Source organism: Orycteropus afer, unplaced genomic scaffold, assembly GCF_000298275.1.
Source record: "Orycteropus afer afer isolate SDZICR_OR568_19922 unplaced genomic scaffold, OryAfe1.0 scaffold00120, whole genome shotgun sequence".
Lineage (NCBI taxonomy): Eukaryota > Metazoa > Chordata > Mammalia > Tubulidentata > Orycteropodidae > Orycteropus > Orycteropus afer.
This window is the reverse complement of record NW_006921707.1, coordinates 3554127-3579851: the sequence shown is the minus strand read 5'-3', so window position 1 is coordinate 3579851 and position 25725 is coordinate 3554127. Positions and strand designations below refer to the sequence as shown.

The 25725-nt window shown below is 37.6% G+C and overlaps 1 protein-coding gene across 1 annotated transcript in view; it reads right to left on the bottom strand.

Annotated features, from left to right (window-relative positions):
- GAB1 (GRB2 associated binding protein 1) overlaps positions 1 to 25725 on the bottom strand; it is a 188841-nt gene that overhangs the window by 54996 nt on the left and 108120 nt on the right. Inside the window, exons 2-3 of the mRNA XM_007944118.1 lie at positions 20709 to 21003; positions 3169 to 3391 (exon numbers count right to left, since the gene is read on the bottom strand). Of these exons, the coding sequence (XP_007942309.1) occupies positions 3169 to 3391; positions 20709 to 21003 (518 nt within the window). The remainder of the gene's footprint in view (positions 1 to 3168; positions 3392 to 20708; positions 21004 to 25725) is intronic.

Here is a 25725-nt window from a genome sequence, read left to right as displayed (position 1 = left end):
TTTTCTTCATTCTTCTTTGCTCTGGATGAGGAGAAACCATCATTGCATACAGATGGCTGCTTTTGCACTGAACTCTTAACTTCCCAGATTTTCAAACTGTTTAAAGGGCATTTCTACACCTTGTTCAATGTGCCCCAAACCAAATTCACCTTATTTTCAAAACTGATTTCCCTTCTTGACATCCATTAAAAGAAATGTCTTTATCTAGATTTTCTATGCTCAAAATCCAACCAACTTTTCTTCGATACCCACTGTCACTTATGTCCCTCTTTCTGCCCGTCTTAGTTCTCCTGCCCTATTCCTGCCATCACCACCCCAAGTTCAGGCCTGTGTCTCTGCTGAGATCTTCATTTTTGAGTCTTCCAGACTTCTTTTTCTACTCCTAACTGGACTTCATCAAATCAATCTCACTGGGACCATACAGTTATAAGATCAATATTTTCAAAACAACATTTTCATATCACTCATCTACTCAGAGAAAAACCTGTTAAGGGTCCCTACAGGTTGTGGGAACTCCATGAAGGTCATGAACTACTCCCCGTGGCATTGAGGCTGCTAATAATCTAGTTCCAACTTTGATGTCCTACCTAATTTCCCGCTATTCCCTGAATCACTTCCTTTACTCCAGGCAGGCTATCCTTGTCATCCACCTCCAATCATGCATATTCTCACCTCTCCTTTCTAAATTACCCATGATATTTTCCTTTCTCTTACCAATTAGGTATAATTCAAATCCTACTCCTCCTATGAAGCTTTCTCCACCTTAAAAATACTTGCACTGTTCTATCTTGGAATTTCTAAAGTATCTAGGCATGTTTTATAATTTGCACTTCATTTAATCCAAACATGTGAGTTAAGAGTAGCTAGAGGTACAATGATAATAAGTAAGGGTTCCTGCCCTTAACTAGTTTATAATTTAGTAGCAAATGCACAGAAATAACAAACTATTTCCAATATTGTGGTCAAGATAATGAAGGCATGACCAGGATGCTGTGGAAATCCACAGGGACATTTTTCCATCCTGGAAGGTTAGCGAATGCTTCCCAGAGAAGCACGTGTCTGAGCTGAGTCTTGTAGGATGAACAAGAATTTGCAAGAAAACTCTCATACACTGACCTGTTCTATAAGTACTTAATGCTTTTTGGTTTTGACTTCTTAACAAATTTTGCTTATAAACTCTGAAACAACTTAATCTGAAGGGACTGTAATGTAATTAGTTTGTACCTCCATACTATCTACCAAAATGGTGGGTACCTAGCAGGTACTTTTTAGGTATTTATTATTCAGTGGTCACTTTTTCAAAACTCAGATACAAAATATAGCTCAGCAATGATTTTCAGTATAATTTTTAAAATTACAACAGGAAAGCTGTGATACCAATAAGATCACGGAGAGACAGTATAAAAAGAAAATGCATTGGAAAATGTCACTTAGCTGTTGGTTTGTTTTTTTTTTAAGTTGGTTTTTAAATGTTGATATTGAAAATAATTTCAATGCTCCATAAAATAAAACCTTAGTTAGTAGCATAGCTCGCAAAGTTGCAAGTGTATAATTTTAAATACTCACAGCAAACAGGCAAAATCAAGTTAGAATTTTATATTAACTAGGGTTGATTTATAAAATTGCATTTTATTCTTACAGGTAAAATCCCATTACAACAAATACATATAAATCCATCTTTGGATTGTTTGTAGATTCTAATAAATTCTCTATATCACATTTTTGAACAAGTTTTTGTCTGATTCTTGTCCATGTAATGATCACTTTCTACACAAAAGCCAATAGTTGTTCTCATAAAAATATTTTATATCTTATAACCTGTTTGAAAATATGTTTTATATTATGCAACTCACTCTCATTTTTACTCTGGAAATTAAGATAATGTAGTAAAATAAACAATGAAGACCCGAAGTCACAAAATTCCTTGATTTTACTAATTGTCATATAGCTGTTAATGGTAGAGACAGGCCTCCAAATCATCTGTTCCTGCTCCCTTTTCAAATAGTAAAACAACTGCTCTCTACCTCCCTCTGTTACCTCAAGCATTCAACATTAAATGACAAGAATAATCAAATTAAAATACCATGTGCTTTAGAAGAGGGAGCTCTGGTGGCATAGTGCCTAAGGCATCTGACTGCTAACCAGAAGGCTGGTGGTTCAAACACACCAGCCGCTCCTAGAAAGGAAGATTGGGCAATTTACTTCCATAGAGATACTGCCTCAGAAACCCAAGGAGGGGTTGCTATGAGTCGAATCAATGGCAGTGAGGTTTTTTTTTTTTCCCCAGAAGAGGAATGGATGTGGATGTGGGAACAGTGATGGAGATGACAGAGAAACTGAGGATTTGAGTAAGGCAGTATGACTCTCTCCTGTCAAGCACTGAACTGTCTTTCCAGTCTTCATACCTATCAGTGAAACAGATCTTGCTCCTAAGCTTTTCCTTTTCAAAGTATTAAGTAAAAATGGAGTATATATCACTTAACACTTGATACTTTACAAAGTATTAAGTATATGGAGTTCAGTACTTGACAGTACTGATTTTTACTTAATACACTGTAAAGGTAAAACTTAGGGGCATATTCTATTTCACTGATAGGTATGAAGACTGGAAAGAGTTTTTAGCAATATATTTATCAAATTTAATTACAAGCCAATTTCTATATTCCACAGAATTTGCTATATTGGGATTTTACCTGTATTATTAATTTCTTACACAGATCCAAAACAACCACAACACACTCACTGCAATGGAATCGTTTTGCTTTCAAAATCTTCTAGTAGTAGGTATTCCTCTCCTTCTTCAGAAACCAAAGATGACCCTTGGCTGGTTTACAATCACATAAGAAATGGAGCAAGATCACCATTTATAAATCAGTGAAATCTGTTAAGCAAGTAAGACTGTAAGTCTGTAACAAAGGCTATGAAAGTATAGATTAATTTCCAAAAGAGCTTTGTAGACAAAATTGTTCTTTGATCAAAGGTGGTAGAGATGGGATGTCTTCAATAAAATCTCCTGAATATCAAAAATCATCATTAGAGGAATATGAATCTGAAAGATGTCTATATGGATGGCTTAGGGATTAAAAAAAAAAAAAGTAAAAATAGGATTCTTATATGTGCATACATACACATACACACACACATACACACAAGGCACACATGATTTACCTCATGGGTTCAGGCTTCTTGCTTTGACAGTTGATTAGCAAGAGGTAGTCTTGAGGATCCTCCTGGATGCCAAGAGTTTCCAGGTGTGGTGGAAGGTTAATTAGCTGATATGGAGGAGGTAGAGGAGCAGAGGATGAATCCATCTGTGTGGATGGTGCTGTATTTACAGCTAAAGGTAAATCAGCTGGTGCTTGCAAGGAGGGCCCAGGTGGTTTCACAGCATCTATAACATGAAAATTTGACTATCATTGTCTCTCACATTAGAAGACCTTTTTAAAAAAAAAAAAAAAAAAAATTGGAGATGAACTGTTTAAATACACAAAACCAGAATAAATCATGGCAATGTTAGGTAAGAAAAATACTACCTAAATAAAAAAATAAAAATCGAACCTACTGCCATCAAGTTGATTCCAATTCATAGCGGCCCCTACTGGGTTTCTGAGGAAGTACATCTTTATGGAAGTAGATTGCCCTGTTTTCCTTCCATGGAGTGGCTAGTGGGTTTGAACTACCAGCCTCCTGGTTACCAATCAAATGCCTTAGGCACTGCACCATCAGAGCTCCTTACTACCTAAATAACAACATTTAGATAGGTAATAATTGATTCTTGTCAAGGAGATCTGAAGAGAAGCATACGTCCTCCATTCCAGAGGTTCTAAAACCTAGATCAGTCATTAGTTTTGAGGCTTCTGGAAATGAAAATGTTCTACAGTCTTAGCAGAAGAAGCAGACTTTTTTCTTTGGTAACAAATAAAGCTCTTCCTAAGCCAAGCCAGCCTTCCAAGGAGACCCTCTTATTACGTGGCATCTACAGCCCAATGGTGCTGTGGCTACAAAAGTCAGAGCTTTACTCTATCTTTATTTTGCTGTTCATTCTCTCCTTCCTACTTGTCAGCAGCCTAGGACTAACTCTAGGACTGGTGGAAACAAAATCTATTCATGCTCAAGGAGAGAGTTTAAGGCATCACCTCTGCCCTAAGCTCACAGCCTCCTTTGCCATTTCTGTTAATACTTTTATAAAAAAGGGACCAGCAAATGAAGACATAATTATTAATGATTTACTATGTTCTGAGAAGACATGTCAAACATGTCTCATGAAGACATGAGAAGCAATTCGAAAACCTAGAAATCTCACTGTAATCACTGACATAACCACTTATAATTTTAAGGGTCCAGAAGAAAAATGCTCTGTTAATCTGGTTAGGATTATACATGAATAAATCAATTTGTTTATTGCCTCTGTATAATGTAAGAGAAAAGGTTAAATTGAAACAGATTTTTCAGAACAAAGCATTATATGAAAGATCCAAAAAATCAGTAATGAGTCTACCAAGGAGGGACTAAATAAATGTCAGTTCTATCTTCTCCAGATACCATAAAATGAGTCTCACTTTTGATAAAGTTTTTATGCAATCAACATTAATATTCATCTATACACCACAGCGAATTTTAATTAGTTCATTTTATATCTTTCTTCCTAAGCATAGGAACATACCCTAATTATAAAACTTAAATACTAACGTCTTCCAAAAAAAAAAAAAAAACAACCCCGAAACTCATTGCTATCAGATCAAATTCCAACTCATAGCGACCACCACTGGGTTTCTGAGGCGGTAAATCTTTACAGAAATAGATTGCCCCACCTTCCTTCTGTGGAGCGGTTGGTGGGTTTGAACCTACCCTCCTGGAAGCTAATTATGTTTGAAAACTACTTTCAATTAGAATATGTGGGCTGAGTAAATAGAAGTTGAGTTAATTTCTAACTTTTTAACATCTTTTATGATACTATTCCATGCAATGGCAAGTCTTCATATGAGCTCATCTAACAAAATCTAAGATCTTATGCCAGGAATTAACTAAATGATTCTTATTTATGGAAGGTGAGAACAGAAACATGAATTCTCAGATATTATGCAACATAATGCTATAATTCCAGCAAGTACTTATAAATAACTGATGTTGCAAATATGACTTTATAATTGTCCTTATTTAGAGATTATATATGGTTAAGAGGGAGCTCTGGTAGCATAGTGCCTAAGGCACTTGACTACTAACCAAAAGGCTGGCGGTTCAAACTACCAGCCACTCCTAGGAAGGAAGATAGGGCAATCTACTTCTGTAGTGATACTGCCTCAGAAACCCAAGGAGGGGTTGCTATGAGTCAGGTCTGACTCGATGGCACATAACGACGATGACAAAATGGTTAAGAAGACTGGCATAGGCTTGAAATGGAGTAGTAGGTTGCCGGCCCACGGAGCAATAACACTAAATGTCCTTTGGGACAAGAAGATTCCTGGCAGGGTGGGTTAACCTCAGGCATTACTCTGCAAAAGTGGAGACCAAGGAAACAGAAGCACAGCTCCTTCAGCCTGAAAGGGTAGGACCATGGCCTTTGGGGGTGGAACGATCACAGCCCCTAGGTTTCAAAGAGCCAGGCCTTCACCAACTTGGTTCTGGAGTGTGGGGCTGCTCATTCATGTGAGCCAGTGGGATGGAGCCATAGCAGCTGCCCAAGAGTGAGGGGGCGGGGCTGCCATGCCCAAGAGGGAGAGGAACCGGGCCATTTCTAGGCCAAGGGGGTGAGTTCGTCACTTAGAGGAACAAGGGGACTGGAGCCACCCAGTGGAGGTGATTTGTACAGATGCCAAGTTGACAAGTTCAGTTTGTGTGTCAACTTGCTGGGTCTGGTTGAGTGGTTGGGCAGCTGGTGATAGTTATTCCCCAGGATGAGACTGGCAATCAACTCCATGGTGGGATCTACCACAAGCAGCTAAGGAGCTGCCTTTGGGGTGTGGTCTGCTTCCTGTTTATAAGAAGCAGCTTTGGGAATGGTCTCTAGCCTATGGCATGCTTGGACCTTGCATCTTGCACGTAGCTGTGTCGTTGCTCAGCAGCCCGCTATGCTCTGCTGACCTTGGGACTTACATGGCCTGCCGTGTGGTTTGGTAACATTGGGACTGTGCCTTTTGACTTGTCAACCTTGGGGCTTCTCAGCCTCAGTGCCCAGCAGCTGTCTGAGTGAAGAAATGCCTCTAGCTCCAGTGGGGTGGGAGCAGGAGGCGGAGCTGGACCCCAAGGTTGAGGGGCTTTCACCCAGCCCCTAGAGCCTGGCACTTTGAACTCGGACTTAAAGCCTCCAAATTGTAAGAATAAACTCCTGTTTGTTAAAGCTATCCCATTTGTGGTATATTTCTGTCAGAGTGGCACTAGGTAACCAGAACATCATGTATAATAGATGTTGATTATAAGTGATATAGTGTACCCCCCCCCATGAAGCATTTGGCTGCTAACCAAAAGGTTGGTGGTTTGAACCCACCAGCTAATCTACAGGAAGAAGATGTAGCAGCCTGCTTCCATAAAAATCACAGTCTTGGAAGCCCTATGAGACAGTTGTACTCTGTCCTGTAGGGTGGCTATAAGTAGGAATTGACTTGATGGTGGTGGGTTTGGTTTGGTTTGGATGAACTTTCTGACTGCTTTGATTCAATCACAATTATACAGAGGTGCTCATTTAAGGGGATTTAAAATGCTGCAGATTATTTAGTGACTTAAAATAAGTCCTGTGGATTGTTAAACTTCAGAAAACTGTGTTAAATATTGTCAAAGAAATGCTTAAGAAACATATTAGAGATGTCAGAATGCATTTAATGCATTCTGCAGGCTGTACTCACAAGATATTTTATATACTTCTCTATTCCTGTACAGTAGAGGCATAGTAAAATTGCATAATCCAGTACAAGTTTTAATTATGAGTAAAACAAAATAAAACACAATACTGGAAACACTTCACTGTATAAAATAGTATGAATTCTAGTTTTCCATTGTAATTCCTAAAATAACTTTTCCAGGAGGTTGTTTTTATAGATACGTATTTCTTTTAGTATTTTTTCTAAACTTGATGGCTATACACTAAATGAATTGAGTGAGTCATCTTAAGGGGGGGAAAAAAAAAGTCACGCAGCCAGGCAATCACATTTGTCTAGACCTTGTTTTATTAACACAATGGGACTATCTAATTTTTAACCTTCCACTTCTCCCACCTGCAAATGACAAGTACTTTACCCTCTTTATGACTGCAAGATTGTCTCAATTTCTGAAGAGGCCCAGGATTCAAAGTTTCCTTTTTATAAATATATATATATATATTATCTTGCTCACAAAAAGGAGCCCAGGTGGTACAGTGGTTAAGCACTTACCTGCTAACTGAAAGGTCAGCAGTATGAACCCACCAGCTAGCTGCTCTGCAGGAGAAAGATGTGGCCATCTGCTCTTATAAAGATTTCAGCCTTGGAAACCCTTCGGGGCAGTTCTACTCTGTCCTAGAGGGTCGCTTATAAGGTGAAAGTGACTAGACAGCAATTGGTTTGGTTTTGCTCAAGATAAGTGACAACTTACATGTACTTCCAAGAGGCAAGAACTAGAGAAAAACTTTAATTATTTTCACTAACAGGCTCATGAAAGAAAAGACCTTTAAACAGTCATGAAAAGAAAGTCTAACCCCTCCAAACAATACTGGCATGCAAAGGACTTTAAAAGGGAAGAGGGGGTAATGCTCCCCCACTTTGGGGAGCATACATTCTCTTCAAAGATTTGGTCTTTGGAGTTATTTTACTCATATTAATTTGACAATATACTCAGCTCTGCATATTTTAATAGATACATTGCATTGTGTCTAAACATTCTGTAATATAAAATTTCTGTCCAGAGGTAGCCAACTGGTCTGAAAAAAGACTTTTGTTTCACCTTATAAAAACACACGATCCCCTCCTGTTCTAAGTATACACGTAGCCAAGCAGACTATTTTGTGTTCTGTCTCACTTGGGTTTCTAAGTTATTGCTCTTTCTAAGTGATGATGGTATCAAGTTTCTGAGAACAAAATGACAATTTAGGGTTTGCTTATGTGTATAAAATTATTTCTCATCTCTTAGCTCAGAAAGCATGAAGAAGAGTATAATTAACCTTCATTAAAGGTCTAATAAACTGCTAGAAAAACTCCTAACTGAAATTTGCTTAGAAAGTTAATAGCTTCTGCTAAGGAAAGCCTTAGTGAGCCTTCAGTGAAGAGAAGTAGATTATCACATAAGAAAATCATGTGAGGAGATTCATAAATAAGAAACTTGCCCACGTGACCCTTAATTTACTATGTAGTTTTATCCTATTTGGATCCAAATGCTGTGGTGTTAGTATCCCTCATTGAAGTTAGGCTGCCTAGATAATGTCTCTGAACACTCAAAAAAATGACTTAAAAAAAAAAAAAAACCCAAATCGTACAAAAGCATAAGCCTAGGGAGGCATAGTGCCTAAGGCACCTGACTGCTAACCAGAAGGCTGGCGGTCAAACCCACCAGCCACTCCTCGGAAGGAAGATGGGGCAATCTACCTCCGTAGTGATACTGCTTTGGAAACCTAAGGCGGGGTTGCTATAAGTCGGGGTCGACTCAACGTCACATAACAACAACAACAGCATTGGTAAGGTAGAATATTAAAGTGTGGGCAGTGGTTCAGTGGTAGAAGTCTTGCCATCCATACAGAAGACCTGGGTTCATTCATGTAGCTACCAACTACCACCCATCTCTGTCAGTGGAGGCTTGCATGTTGCCTTGATGCTGAACAGGTTTCAGTGGAGTTTCCACACTAAGATGGAGTAGAAAGGATGCCCTGGTGATCTACTTCAGAAAATCAGCCAATGTAAATCCTATAGGTCACAATGGTCAATTCACAACTGATCATGGGGACGGTGTAGTATTTTGTTCCTTTGTGCATGGGGTAGCGGTGAGTCAGGAGTCAACTCAATGGTAAAAGATTATTTCAAAGTTGATGTGTTAGGTACGCTGATTTTGTAACCATCAACTTATTATATTTGAGCAAGTGGTAGTAAACTGGTATTGCCCATGTTCTCGTCAAGAGACCAGCTAGAATTTCAACTCTCTACAGAGGAGCTATATCTGCTGATAAAATATTTTCTGGTTTCTATAACAAAATCAGTTTTAACTTCTTTTTGTCTGCAACTAAAGGTTAAAAAAAATTATCCTTTTTCTACTGATTTACTTGATCTTTCATGGAATTTTCTTTGTGTATAGAGAAGCATTTTGAATAGATACTGTGTCTATTTAAATTACCATACAAAAACTAAGGGAGTCCATAAATAGTTTGCTAAAACAACCATCTTCTCACTTTTGAACCCATCGTCTTTTTATGGAAGAATATTTTATAAAGATAAATATAACAAATGGGCGAAACCAAGAAACAGCAGTAGCTGCAATTTTCAGTGAAGCAACCTACAGTTTCTTCAATTTATTTTATCAAACACTGAATATCGTTAATCATAGCTCAATCTGCTTAATATGTTTCAAGAGGAAAAATTTCTATCTTCTGCACATTTTTCACATCTCTTTCCATACGAGATTGTGAAAACATTCTTAGAGACTTTGAAATAAACCCTTAGAAAGCTCTGACAAATGCCATGATTCTTAACCAGAAATCAGTTGTATTTTGAGAAATGTAGGTGCCTCAGGAGACTCAACGAAACAAGACCTCAAGGCAATAGCTTGAAATTGTGTAATACATAAAACATAAAACAGAAAGACATAACTGGTTAAATTAATCCTCAGGAAAATGCAAATTAAAACTGCAATGAGATAACACTATGTATCCACTCAAAAAAAAAAAAAAAAAAACAACCCACAAACTCACTACCGTGAGTTGATTCTGACTCATAGCAACCCCCATTGGATTTCCAAGGCTGTAGATGTTTTTTTAATTGTGATTTGGGTGCAAGTTTACAGAGCAAACTCAAAAAAATTTCTGTCCAGAGTTAGTCAACTGGTCTGAAAAAAGACTTTTGTTTCACCTTATAAAAACACATGATTCCCTCTGTTCATGTACACTTTTTCTCATGACACTGACTACAATTTACCACAATGTAACAGCTCCCCTCCCACTTCCTCCCCATAGTTACCCAGGCTGTAGATCTTTATTAAAGCAAATTGCCTCATCTTTCTTCCATGGAGCAGTTGATGGATTCAAACCACTGACCTTTTGGTTAGCAGTCAACTACTATACCACCAGAACTTCTTCACATATCTGCTGTTGTTGTTGTTGTTGTTATGTGCTGTTGAGTCGGACCCAATTCATAGCAACCCCTCCTTGGGTTTCTGAGGCAGTATCACTACGGAAGTAGATTGTCCAACCTTCCTTCCGAGGAGTGGCTGGTAGGTTTGAACCGCCAGCCTTCTGGTTAGCAGTCAAGTGCCTTAGGCAGTATGCTACCAGAGCTCCTTCACATATCTACTAGAATGGCTAAAATTAAATAGACCAATAATAATAAATGCTGGTAACAATACAAAGGAACTGGACCTCTCCACTGCTAGTGGGAATACAATCACTTCAGAAAACTAAAGGCACTAAATCTACTGAAGCTAAATATACATATATCCCATAATCTAGCAATTCCACTCATAGATAAGTGCCCAAAATAACTGTTTACATTCACCAAAAGACACCTAAAAGAATAAAAATAAAGCAGCTTTATTTTCAATAGCTACAAACTGGAAACAATCCAAATATCCATTAACATTCGAATGGGTCAATAATTTGTGATATCCACACAGTGGAATGCTACATATCAAGAAGAATTAACTTCTGCTAGATGCTTCAACACAGATAAATCTCAGACTTAATACTGGAAGAAAGAAGCCAGACTCAATGGTTGTGGTTATATAAAGTTGAAGAATAGGAGGAAAAAATAAACAAACAAAAAAGGCAAAACTAATCTATAGTGACCCACTCACCCACTGCCATCAAGTTGATTCTAACTCAGCGATGCTATATGACAGAGTAGAAATGCCTCATAGGGTTTCCAAGGCTGTCAATCTTTACAGAAGCAGATTGCCTCATCTTTTTTCCCACAGAGCAGCTGGTGGGTTCAAACCACTGACCTTTTCGCTAGCAGCCAAACGCTTTAGCCACTGCACCACCAGAGGTCTCTAAAGTGACAGAGGCAGAATAATGGTTATAAATTTGGGTGGGGGTTTTATTGAGAAGGTGCATGAAAAAACCTTCTGGGATCTGGAAATGTTCTATTTCTTGATCTGCATGGTGGTTACAGAGACATATCATGCGTATCTAGATCTAAATAGATACAGAAAACTATATTGAACTGTATTCTTAAGACGCATGCCCTTTATAATAGTTAAGCTGTACCTTAATAAAAAGTAAACAGAAAGAAATAATACCTTTCTGATTGAGAAACACTGTTTTACAAGATGAATTTACTAGATGTCTAATAAGGAGATCAAGAGGAGGCATAAATAATCGAGGTGAATTTCAGAATTACAGAAGTGTCATCCTGCCTGGTGAGAGCTGAGCAGCTAAATCTAATAAGAAACAGCTTTGCTTCTCTCCAAATGGCTCTCTATTAAAAGACAGACTTTGAAGGCACATTGAATTTCCTTTCAATTCCAAAACCCGTCAAATACTACACATTACACATAATCCTCTAGAAAAAATTTTTGAATTTGCCAGACTACCTATATTCAAGAAAAACAGTAATTCTAAAACCTATCAGTCTACCTTTCGATAATTTCATTTTGTTCCATATTTCTATTTTAAACTTTGATTTAAATATGGGAAGCCTAGTCAAAAATTTGAAACTGACAGCAGTCTCAATAGTCAAACTCAAATATTTTCCTATTCAAGAACAAGTAAATTGCAAGTCTTAACAGTATCCAAATGTCATGCTAGTATTTGCTTATGTTGGAAATATATTTGGAAATATAGGTAAAAACTGATCTCCCGTTTATTATGTTTTAGTACTTGGACTTCAGTGCAAAAATTGCAACAATCATAATAAACTTTGCCATCAAGTTGATTTCAACTCACAGTGATCCTACATGACAGAGCAGAACTGCTCCATAGGGCTTTCAAGGCTGTAATCTTTAGGAAAGCAAACTGCCACATCTTTCTCCCACTGAGCAGCTGGTGGGTTCAAACCTCTAGCCTTTTGGCTAGCAGCTAGTGCCTAACCACTGCACTACCAGAGCACCTTAATAAGCATAATAGTCAATATTATTGATTGCTTACTAAATACTAACCAATAAGAATTATATTATTCACTCCTCAAAACAACTCTATGAGGTAGATGCTATTATATTCTCTCCATTTTGATGATGTTTAGATCGTAAAGATGTGCTCAAGGTTATGTAGCTGATAAACCATTTAAATCCAGGCTTACCCCTGTGCTTACAATCGTCAACATCATACCAGAATAACCCAAGATGGACTTAATTTTAGTCATATCTTTTTGGTCTTTAAACATTGAAAAAAAAAAAAAAAAGCTAACTTCATATTCAGTTTAGGTCAAAACAATCCACAGGAAATAATGACTTCTATCTAGTAACATCCTTATATTCAAAGAAAGATTCTCTCAGATTAGGTGCTGTGACCCATACATTTTGTACTACTTCTGAAACAATGAACAGAGGACAGAGAAGTGAAAACAATTGGTAAGAATTACTCCAATACTTCTTTATAGATATATGTCATATCTTGAATTTATCATGAGAAAGTATAGTTAATGTTAAAAAATGGCACACAAGAGTCAGCAATGGATGTTGCATCTAGAGGGGGTGGGAAGTTTTGATGAAGGCTAAGATATGTGGTCTTAAAAGTGTCTCCCCAGACTGTATACTAGCTACAAGGGGAAAACATCATTACTGTTCAGTAGAGAACTTGGACAACACCATGACTGGATGATGATACTAACTGAGGAGGGGCACATGGGCATTGTGTGCCTCCACATGTGCTATCCTAAGAAGGACACAGAATTACTTGTGTAGTATTACAGCCAGGAATGCACAGCCTAAATCTAACCTCAAGAAGACATCAGCCAAACCCCAAAGGAGGATGATTCTATTAAGGAAAAAGTTCCAGGGGGGAGGTGTGTGTGTGTAGGTAGAGGGCACTGAATTCTTTGTAAGTGTGAATGTCACAAAAGAAAAAGAAAAGCTGAAAAATGGTTCCAGTTTATAGAAGACACTGGATTCTATATTGGGGGGGGGGGAAAGGTGCTAATAAAGAACATTGGGTCAATTGACAAAGAAGGAATACAGATGGATAGACCAAAATATTATGTCCAATGCTGAGTTTACCAAAGTTGCTAACTATATATTGGTATGTTACAGACTATTCTCATTCTTAGGAAATATAAACCAAAAACCAAACTCACTGCCATCAAGTCAACTGCAACTCATAGTGACCCCCTTTGGACTTCCGAGGTGGTAAATCTTTACGGAAGTAGATCATCAATCTTCCTTCTGAGGAGTGGCTAATGGGTTTAAACTGCCAGCCTTTTAGTTAGCAGTCAAATGCCTTAGGCATTACGCCACTAGAGCTCCGTAGGAAACATATACAAGTATTTAGGGATAAAAGGCCATGATATATGTAACTTATTCTTAATTGGCTCAGGGAAAGAAATTATTGTGTGTATGTATAGGTGTATACACACACACACACACACACATACACACATGCACGTACAGACACCAGAAAATGAAAATGTTAAATCAAATGGGGAGGAAAATGTTAATAGGTGAATCTGTACTTCATGTTGCAATTTTTTGTAAATTTGAAATTATTTCCAAGTAAATTGTTTAAAAAGAAATGTACATATACTAAGACCTACCTACCCACTGCTGTTGAGTCAATAGCAACTGTACAGGACAGAGCAGAATTGACCCATAGAGTTTGCAAGGCTATAAATCTTTATAGAAGAACACTGCCACACCTTTCTCCCACAAGTAGCTGGTGAGTTTGAACTGCTGACCTTTCAGTTAGCAGACAAGTGCTTTAGCCACTGCCCCACCCAGGCTCCTTATACTAAGACCTAGTTCCCCGAAAACTTAAGTGCTATGTATAAGCTGTCTTAAATCCTTATCTAAGCAAGGAGTGAGGTGGGAAAAAAATAAATGAGAAAAACAAAAATAATTTGAAAAAATAGGTTGTATATGTTCATAAGTATACACACATGAAAGAAACAATGTGTATATGGACAGTATGTAGCATGCATATTTCCAGTTTCCATGACCCTTCATCCACTAAGATACAGATAATTTATAATTTACACATCTTTTCATTTTTGAAAGAAAAAAATAATATGGAAGTTAAGAAAAGTAAAACTGATGTATAAAATTGTACCTATCCCCAATATATCTACAAGATTCTTAGTTCTCAGCAAGATTTTATCTGCATTTTAGGATGTATTTAAGTCCTAGTCTCTGAGATTTTTGTTACTAAAGTTGTTCTGCCTAGTTCCAAGCTAATTCAGTAATGGAAAGACAGATTTATAAAACTAATATGAATATGATAAAGTTTCTACATATTGTCAGATTTCAGTGAGTCTTCAGTATACAACTTAATCTTTAAAAACTAGATTTATAAATTTCTCTAGATACATACTTGAGACCCATTCCCAACTTCCCAATCTTCACTGGACTCATTTCATATGAATCAATAGGTCTTACTGGTTTCTGACAACAGCACGTGGAATCAGAAGATCTGGGCTTTTTAGATGTTGGTAGTATCCAGAGAGACAAAGTTCTAGCCACCTGCCCTAATTTCCCTGTCTTGGAATTCTTCCAGTAGTGCAGACATTTTGGGAAAAACCCAAGTAGAGTTCCTTCCATTTGTTAACTTAGTTCACTGTCTATTGGAGATGGAGCTCACTATTGTTTTGTTGTCTGGATCCAACTTTCCTGGACTTGCTCCCAGGACCAACAATGGAAGTAGGTCAACTTTTGGGTCAGAGTATCCGTTCTTGAGGGGCTACTGTCCTAATAGTCAATGGACTTTTACTGACAAAAATGTTCAGGTGATTAAAGAACAATTGGGCTTCATGCAATATAAAAATAATAGCTGTGTGATTAAATAAAGATGATAGAAAGTGATGGCATCATTTTCTTTTTGCATGAGGACAAAGTTGGGATAAAGAAAGAAATGTATGGATTACGTTTTTTTTTCATTCGATATTACAATTGCTTTATTGAGAAGTCACTAGTTTATTTACTTTACTAAATAAAAGGAAGAATATCAAATAGAGAATAGTTTTTTTTTTTTTTTTAAAGCCCCTATTATCTGGACAGTTTGAGAAAAGCAACTTAGAAATAACTTTCTAATCTTTCACCCTGAAATTAGACCAAGAGCCTATCTGCCCAGTTGGTTAGCTGCATACAGCCCCTAGGCTGTGTTTCCAGTACTTATTTAGCAGATTTAGCAGCTTCTGCTTTACTGAAGAAACAAAAATAAATCTGCACCTTTCCAAGAAAAACAAAAGAAATTTACCCTCAAGTCTACTAAATAAAAACATTCATAGGAACCACACACAGTTCAATGAACTAGAATTTAAAAACAGATATAGCCTGCCAGCATTCTGAGTATTCAATAATAGCAATGGTCACCTGGGGCAGCGGAAATAACATGGTAAGGATATTTTGAGAGGTTCCTGGAATCAAAACACAGGTCAGATTTTTCCCCTTTCCTTTTGTTTCCAAGAGAAAATTAGCTATTCTCACAGGGACTGGGATAGTTATTTTCTCAGACTGTGATATCCAAGCATAGTTATTTCTTCCCACTTCTAGCCTGAAAGTGGTACAGTAAAAAGTCATCTTGTGTTATTAGCCAATTTTCAAGACAAATCTGGGAGCCTATTCAGCTCTCAGAAATGGGAGGAACACAGGACTCAAGGGGCAGATCTTGATAAAAACAAAAATATTATTTAGTGATTGGCAGTAAAATCTATTTGGAAGTAAAAGAACACAAAACAGTAGTAAAGTTAATGGAAGAACAAAGACATTCTGATATTCATCTTGTCATATTAAACTGTATGAACATGATTACAAAGGATAATAGCAGTCTTACACTGTTTAGAATTCTAAAAACAAATCTTTAAACACAAATTTTAAAAAGGCATCTAGTGAAGTCACCTATTACAAATGTATAAGAAAATACAGTGGTTAGTTTTACAAGTCTTTTTGCAGTTTTGATACTATGCATCAAAAACCAAAACGACAGAGTACAATAAAATATTTTTTGGCTCCTTGGTAATAAATAATTAAAGATTGCTCAACTCTTGCAGATTCATTCTAAGAAACTGAGGTCTTCAACCTAATATAGTAAGAACATTTTAAATTATAGATATCTGGGGGAGATGGCCAAAATGAATTTGTGAAAATTTTAAATCGTGGAAGTTTAAAAACAAATGTAGTTGCATAAACTAAATTTAGAAACCACTGGCATATTAAAATTCTTAGGAGGTTATTTTAATAAACAGATAAAAATGACTCATGATTAACACAATTGTTCTAGGTAACCAACTCATAGATCATGTGTATCAAACTTTGTTCATCACACTATTACTTTTCTTACAAACCTCTCTGATGGAGATAAGGAATTCACAAATTGAGTTTCATTCAACCCAAATATATTTCTAATCTGTTTTATAATGACCTGTGAGTTTTACCATGGAAAAGATCACTGCAGCTTTCATGTTTTGAAGATTTATTCTTTCCTATTCTGGTAGGTAGGATCTTTGGTGGCACAGTGTTTAAAGTGTTCAGCTGCTAAACAAAAGGCTGGCAGTTTGAACCCACCAGCTGCTCCGCAGAAGATGTGGCAGAGTTGTTTCCATAAAGATCGCTGTTTTTTTTTTTTTTTTTAAACTGTTATTGTGATTTCAGTGAAAATTTACAGAGCAAATTCATTTTTCATACAGCAGTTCATACACATTTTGTCTCATGACATTGACTGCAATTCCCCACAATGTAACAGCTGTCTTCCCACCTCCTCCCTGGAGTTACCTCTTCCCTGTGTCCTTCCCTCCCCATGCACTCCTGCCCCCTGAGCTGTCTCCCTCTGCAAATACTGCTCTTCTATTCTCCCATGACTGATTGCTCCATGGATTGTATCTACCTGATGGAAATGTTCACCCCATATGCCTGTCTATTGTTTGGCTGGAAGGTACAGGAGTGAGTTCAATTCCAGATGGGTGGCTAGGGGACATAGTCTTAGGGGTCTCACCAGGTTCTATCAGACCAGGAAACCTGTTTTGTTTTGTTTTTTTAAATGATTTTGAGTTTTGTTCCACATTGTTCTCCCACTCTATCCAGGATCTCCTGTACCGATCCCCCTCCGAGTGGTTGGCAGTTGTAGCCGGGCACTAACTAGTTCTTCTGGTCTCATGGTCATATAGGCTGAGGATCACATTCCATAAAGACATATAACTTTGGAAACCCCATGGGCCATTTCTACCGTTTTGTGGGGTTACTATGAGTCACAATCAACTTGACAGTCAGCAACGGTGTTTTGTTTTTGTTTTTTTAATTCTGGTAGGTTTATAAAGTAAAAAAAGACATCATGACAGACTGATTCTGAATACTAAAATCAACCAAAATTCTCATCTAAGCACAAAAATAAAGCTCTTAGTACATTATCAGTCACTCTCTCTTAAGGCTAAATCAGGTGCTGCTATCTATGCTTATTTATTCTTTCTCTAGCAGAGTACTTAGCAAATAGTATTATACCAAAAAAAAAAAAAAATCAAACACACTGCCATGGAGTCGGATCCAACTCTTATCGACCCCCTCCTTGGGTTTCTGAGGCAGTATCACTATGGAAGTATATTGCCCAATCTTCCTTCCAAGGAGTGGGTGGTGGGTTTGAACTGTCAGCCTTCTGGTTAGCAGTCACATGCCTTAGGCATACCACCACCAGAGCTCCCAAATAGTGTTCTAGTTCCTAGATTATTTGTCTCTCTCTCCAACTAGACTGATTGTAAGCACTATGAGGATAAGAACTCACAAAATATGATGCTTTTAAAAAATTATATATATTACATCCACTCATCAACAACTGTAATGAATTACTGGGTACTGCTTTTTAATAAATGTTCTCCCCTAGATGCTCAATTCCATATTTGAAATGTTTTCCATTTGTCTCTCCAATTAGCCACCTAATGTATATTTGCTGAATGAATGTCCAAAGCCTATCAGAGTACCTGCTAAACTCAATTTGCTGAACTAATGAATCACTCTACTAAAGCTGACTAAGCTTTTCTTCTTCCCACAGCCCACTTGATAAGCACCCAAATGATAAGAATCATTCTTAGGTGGCCAAATGGTCCAGCAGACTTTATGCCTTAAAATTTGCAAAATTAATCTGGGACACTTACACATTACAAATCTGAAGGTCTGTTAAAAGATGTGTTTATCTTCTTTCTTTTTCAAGCTGAAGAATAAGAAAGTGTCTCTGTATTTTTTAACTTATCACAAGCTGCTACAAATTAACATTTCTCTTTCTCTCCTAAGGGTTTACAAAGCCTTTCTTTAGCTACAGAGCTCCAAGTACTGAAAAAAGGCACAGAAGTAAGAACAAACCAAGCTAAGGGGCAGTTATGCTTGGCAGTGGGAAAAGCAACTATGCTCCTGACAAGCTCTCCTTTTCATTCTGTCTCTTTACTTACCCTTGGATATTAGTTTAGTAGAGTTTTGTCTTTGTGTTGCAGGTTGCTAAACACTAAAATCATCAAAAATCAGGTTCAAATAAGACAATTGGATTTTGATTGTGTTGACATCCCAAGCACATGGACAAAGAATGTAAGATTTTTATTCCAGTCTTTAAAAAAGTAATTTAAAAATTTAAGCAATCTAAACATGCATCAATAAGTTAAATAAACTATGATACATCCATATGATGAGATAATATACAACCACCAAAAGTGCTATTGTAGAGGAATATTTAATGCCCTGAAAAGATGTTTATAATATGTGGTTTATTGGGGGGGGGGGGAACCCACAGATTTCAAACTGTTTATAATATATTCCCATTAAAAAACTTACTATATATGCACAGATTAGTTTGGTGGCAATATTACAAATTATGTTCATTTTTTTCTACACTGTACATAAAGAAAATTTGAAAATATAAAATCCTTATCTAAACATAAACACTTCTTATCTCTGGAGTTCTCAACTCTACCTACACCTCAATGGGCTTCCAAAAATTAGACACTCGTATTCCTTGACTGAAGACTATATGTCTTCTGAGAGGAAATCTCATTTCTTCATTAAAAAATATTTTGGAGAAATACAAACAAAGGACACGCATATGAGCTGAACATTTATACTGGGTAGATAACACTCCTTAAAGAGATCAATCATGGGAGAATAGAAGATGTGTGTATGCACAGGAAGACAGCTCGAGGGGCAGGAATGCATGGGAGAGAAGGACACAGGGAAGATGTGACTATGGGGAAGAAGTGGGAGGAGAGGTGTTGCATTGTGGGAGACTGCAGTCAATGTCATGAGACAAAGTGTATGTGAAATGTCAGATGGAAGATGAATTTGCTCTGTAAACTTTCACTCAAATGACAATAAAATTAAAAAATACATATTTTGGAGAAATAGAAGAAGAATGAAGAGAGATAGAGGAACATCTACTTAGGCTTTTAGATCAGCTAAATTTATACAGGCAACCAACAAAGACAGACGTCTGACTTTACTTCCCCCAGACCAAATTCTAAATTGCCAAAGTAGCAAGCAAAAAAGGAAAGGGGAAAAAACAAAAAAAGATTACAAAGAAGACTAAAATTATTTTAACCCATCATATGACAAAACTAATGTAGTATCTAAATTCAATAAATATTATTTCTGATTAGTTGTTAAATATATATTAAAAAGAGAACTATCTCATCTGAAACTTCAACTTTAAATCCTCCATTGAACTCAAATATAAACTACATATGCAAGACAAGAAAGGGAGTTTAACTGAAATTTGAAATAATACCCTATGCCCAACTCTGAGGCAACGAACCAGCAGTCTTGTATTTTAGTAAAACCTGTGAAAGCCTGTATAAAGCACAACTCTGTCAGAAAATGAAAACTAAAATATTTTCCACAAAAAGCAGTAGGAAAATTGGCAAGCCTGTACCCTGTCAAAGGCAGAAAACTTGAGAGACCCAGAAAAACAGGTGGTTCTGTTGAGTTCCAGCTCTCACAGGTTTCAATGTATTTAACTTAATATTTACATAGGAACTCAATGAATGGTCTTAATTTTTGGTACCTCTCCCAGTTATTTACACCCTGTTCCACTGTTTCTATACCTATAAAAAAAGTTTCTTTTCAAACTGAATTTTAAAAAAGAATCTAGTGCTTTTTTCCAAATGTTAAGTTGCTGTTGTTGTTGTTGTTATGTGCCGTCGAGTCGGCCCCGACTCATAGCGACCCCTCCTTGGGTTTTCGAGGCAGTATCACTAAGGAAGTAGGATTGCCCAACCTTCCTTCCGAGGAGTGGCTGGTGGGTTTGAACCGCCAGCCGTCTGGTTAGCAGGCAAGTGACTTAGACACTATGCTACCAGAGCTCCTTAAGTTACTATTGTGAAAACAAAACAAAGCATTGTATCATGTGGCTGAAATAACAAAGAACTTTATGACAGTTCTAAAAATTGTAGCAATAAAGGACTACTCAGATTGAATAAGAAAATCAAACTTACCTTCTTCTGTAGGATTAAACCCACAGATGTCACAAATACAACGAACCCACTTATTCATCTCCTCTTCACTGTCTGCTACCAAGTAGAAAATCCGGTCAATAGTGTTAATATCAAAAATGTAGCTGTTTTCAAACTCTTTTTTGTTAAATGTCAATCCAGCATCAACTTGTTGACATAAATTTAAATCAATGATACGAATAGGCTTCTTGGCATGATCATTTTTGTAGTATTCCAATACATCTGGATCTCCAGTTAAACGGCCACTGCGTAACACAAACCATCTCCTCTTCCATGCCTAAGGACAGAACAAAAGTATCCACTTAGCATTTAGTATTAATTTGCCAAGAATTTTTTAAGATATACATTTATCAAACTAATTTTATAAATGTACTCTCCAGAGTCTGCAGTCTGAAATGGACTGAACATGCAATCAAAATGTGTTGATTATCACCAGTGACTGGAATGCAAAAGTTGGAAACAAAGAAAAGTTACTGATAGTTGGGAAATACGTCCTTGGTGATAGAAATAACATGGAAGATTGCATGATAGAATTTTGCATGACCAACGACTTATTCACTGCAAATACATTTTTTTTTTCAACAACACAAACAACAGCTTGGCCAGATGGAGTACACAGGAACCAGATCGACCATATCTGTGGCAAGAGGCAATGAAGAAGTTCAGTATCTTCAGCCAAACAAGGCCAGGAGCTGATGGTGGAACAGACCATCAAGTGCTCATATGCAAGTTCAAGCTGAAGTTGAAGACAATTAAAACAAGTCCACGAGAGCCAAAATATGACCTTAAATATATCCTTCCTGAATTTAGAGACCATCTGAAGAACAGATTTGATGTACTGAACACCAATGACTGAAAACCAGAGGAATTGTGGATGACATCAAGAATACCATCCATGAAGAAAGCAAGAGGTCTTTAAAAAGATGAGAAAAAAAGAAAAGACCAAAATGGATGACAAAAGAGACTCTGAAGTTTGCCCTTGAGTGGAGAGTAGCCAAAGCAAATGGAAGAAATGACAAGATAAAAGAGCTAAACAGAAGACTTCAAAGACCAGGTCGAGAAGACAAAGTCAATTATTATAATGAAATGTACAAAGACATGGAGTTGGAAACCCAAAAGGGAAGAACACACTTAGCATTTCTCAAGCTGAAAGAACTGAAGAGGAAATTTAAGCCTCGAGTTACAATAATGAAAGATTCTACAGTCAATATATTGAATGATGCAGGAAACATCAAAAGAAGATGGAAGGAATACACAGAGTCTCTTTCCCAAAACTAAATGGTTGATGTTCATCCACTTCAGGAGATCAAGAACCAATGGTATTGGAGGAAGAAGTCAAAGCTGCACTAAAGGAATTGGTGAAGAACAAGGCTCCAGGAAGTGACAGAATTCCCACTGAGATGTTTCAACAAACAGATGCCATGCTGAAGGCACTCACTCAGCTATGCCAAGCGATTTGGAAGACAGCTACCTGGCCAACTGACTGGAAGAGATCCAGACCTGTACCCATTCCAAATTTCCACAGAATGTGTAAATTATTGAACAATATCATTAATATTACATGTACGTAAAATCTCACTGAAGATAATTAAAAAATGGTTGCAGCAGTATATGGACAGAGAGCTTCCAGAAATGCAAGCTGGATTCAAAAGGACACAGAATGAGGGATATCACTGCTGATGTGAGATGGATATTAGCTGAAAGCAAAGAATACCGTAAAAATGTTTACTTATGTGTTTGACTATGCAAAAGCATTTAGTTGTGTGGATCATAAAAAATTATGGATAACATTGAGAGGAATGGAAATTCCAGAACACTTGATTGTACTCAAGAGGAACCTGTAAATAGATCAGGAGGGTGTCATTCAAACGGAACAAGGGGATACTGCATGGTTTAAAATCAAGAAGGGAGTGAGTCAAAGTTGTATCCTTCCACCATATTTATTCAATTTGCATGCTGAGCAAATAATCCAAAAAGCTGGATTATATGAAGAAGAATGTGACATCAGGATTAGAGGAAGACTCATTTACAACCTGCGATATGCCGATGACACAACTTTGCTTGCTGAAAGTGAGGATGACTTGAGTCTGCAGTAGCCATTACACCTCAATATAAAGAAAACAAAAATCCTAACAACTGGTCCAATAACAGCTTCACGATAAATGGAGAAAAGTTTGAAGTTGTCAAGGACTTCATATTACTTGGTTCTACAATCATCACCAATGGAAACAGGAGTCAAGACATCAGACAACACATTGCATTGGGCAAATCTGCTACAAAAGATCTCTTTCAAGTGATGAAGAGCAAAGATGTCTCCTGGAAGACTAAGGTGCGCCTAACCCAAGCCAGGGTATTTTCAATTGCCTCTTATGCATGGGAGAGCTGGACAATGAATAAAGAAGATCAAAGAAGAGTTGATGCTTTTGAGTAGTAGTGTTGGAGAAGAATTCTGGGAGTATTACGGACTGCTCAAAGGACTAACAAATCTGTCATGGAAGAAGTGGAGCTGGAATGCTCCTTGGAAGTGAGAATGGCCAGAGTTCATCTCACCTATTTGGTCATGTTGTCAGAAGGGACCATTCCTTGGAGAAGGACATCCTGCTTGGTAAAATGGAGAGTCAACGAAAAAGGGGAAGGCCCTCAATGAGATGGATCGACACAGTGGCTGCAATGATGGGCTCAGGTATAGCAAGGATTGTGAGGCTGGCAAAGGACCAACCAGTGTTTCATTCTGGTGTGCACAGGGTCACTATGAGTGGGACATGACTCAATGGCACCTAACAATAACAATAACAACAACTGTCCAAAGGACACATAAAACGTTTTCTTTCTTTCCATATGATAATATAAGACTCTGAAAAGGAAAGTTTACCAATACTTTAATATTCTGTAACTCTCTCTATATATTCATTGACCACCCATCTGTCAGTTTGTTATATGATGGTGACTTGCACACTGCTATGACACTGGAAACTATGCCATTAGTATTTCAAATACCAGTAGTGATACCCATGGTAGACAAGTTTTAGCAAAATTGAAGAGAGGAAAATTAGCCAGCGAAAATCCTATGGGTCACAACAGAATATTGTTTGATATAAAGCTGCAAGATGAGCCCTCTATGTTGAAAGCCACTCAAAATACAGAGTAACCCCAACAATGAACTCAAGTGTTCCAACAATCATGAAGATGATGCAACACCAGGAACATTTTTGTTCTGTTGCACATGGGGCAGATAACAATAGAAGATTTTATATATATGCATATATATAAAATATATAAACTCAAGCCAAACCCACTGCCATTAAGTCAAGTCCAACTCATAGTGACCTTTTAGGACATGTTAGAACTATCCCATAGGGTTTCCAAAGCTGAAATCTTTATGGAAGGAGACTACCACATCTTTCTCTCACATACACACACAAATACACACATATATCTAAATAACTGTTGTTACCAACAACTGCTGCTATCAATAATTGCTATTGACAATCCTTTGTGTGTGTATGTGTGTATGGTATTTCTATGAAATATTTTACTATATAATATCAAGTCAATGAGTCCCTGGGTAGCACAAATGGTTAACTGTTTGACTACTAGCTAAAGGATGGTAGTTCAAATCCATCCAGAGGCACCTCAGAAGGTAGACCTGATAATCTATTTCCAAAAGGTCAACAGCTTATGAAGCAGTTCTTTTCCGCATACGTGGTGTCACCGTAAGTTGGAAACAACAGCAACTAACAACATCAGGTCAACAAATCAAGATAGGTTTGGTTTTATTAAATATAAAGAAGCAATTGTTTTTCACACCCTAATATTATGTTATAAAGAACATAAAGGTAGTTCTTCATAAAACTCCTTCAGATTTAAATCTACGAGTTATATTAGAGAGTACAGAGAGAAGGAAAAATGGATTGAGAAGCTTTGTGGTTCTTTCACCTAGAAAGTAAGCAGAAAATGGACTATATTTTTCATTTGGCCAATGTGGAGTAGTAAATTACATGGTATGACTTTTCTAGCCATAGCCTTTGTAACTTGCACTTTGCTGTGAGCAACTGAGTTAGCTGCTTGTTAAAGTCATCCACCCAGGGCAGCATGAAGTAATCTTCTGGAAAAGTTCACTCTCTCCCTCTCTCTCAAATGTGTAGAACTCTGATGTTGAGATTGGTTAGTTTTGCCACTCTGCCAGGCTTAAAATGTCCGTAGGGGATGGCCTTGGGGCCTAAGGCAGTTGCCTGCCAAGCACAAGGCTGGCGGTTCAAACCCACCAGCTGCTCCCCACCAGGTAAACCAGGCTGTCTCTTTAGGAGCTCTGGTAGCATAGTGCCTAAGGCACTTGACTGCTAACCAGAAGGCTGGCAGTTCAAACCCACCAGCCACTCCTCGGAAGGAAGGTTGGGAAATCTACTTCCATAGTGATACGGCCTTGAAACCCAAGGAGGGGTTGCTATGAGTCGGGTCTGACTCGACAGAATATAACAACAAAGGCAGAAAAGGAGTATCTCTCACTGTCGGCTAAGAGAGGCACACTGCTGAAAGAGAGACTGCCAGATGAGAGACACTGAGCATATTCCTGAATTTGAATTGTAGCCTGTTGCTTCCCTATTAAACCCCATAATCTGTGACTTCTGTGTGGCCACTGCAGCAAATTACCAATCCCAGCAGAGGGGTGGTGGGTGCTGTGAGAGGGGCAGTTGCTGTCAAGGATGGTAAGTGGAGGGAAGGGTGGTGGCATGTGTGGCTTCATAAGAATAGGCCTTGGGCTGCTGATGGTGATTCTGTCTTCCTCTTGTGGAATTAGAGGAGGTCAGAATATGCCACCTCCATGCTCTTTTAGCAGCCAGACAGCTTGCTGTTCAAAGAGTACAAGAGTAAGATGTGTAGTCTTGACTACAGGATACATTTTTTTTTTTGTCTTTCTCCTACTCTTCTCAACAAATATATAGCAGCAATCTGGACCCCCCCTCTACAAGTTCTGGTAAATTTTAACACTATGCACAAT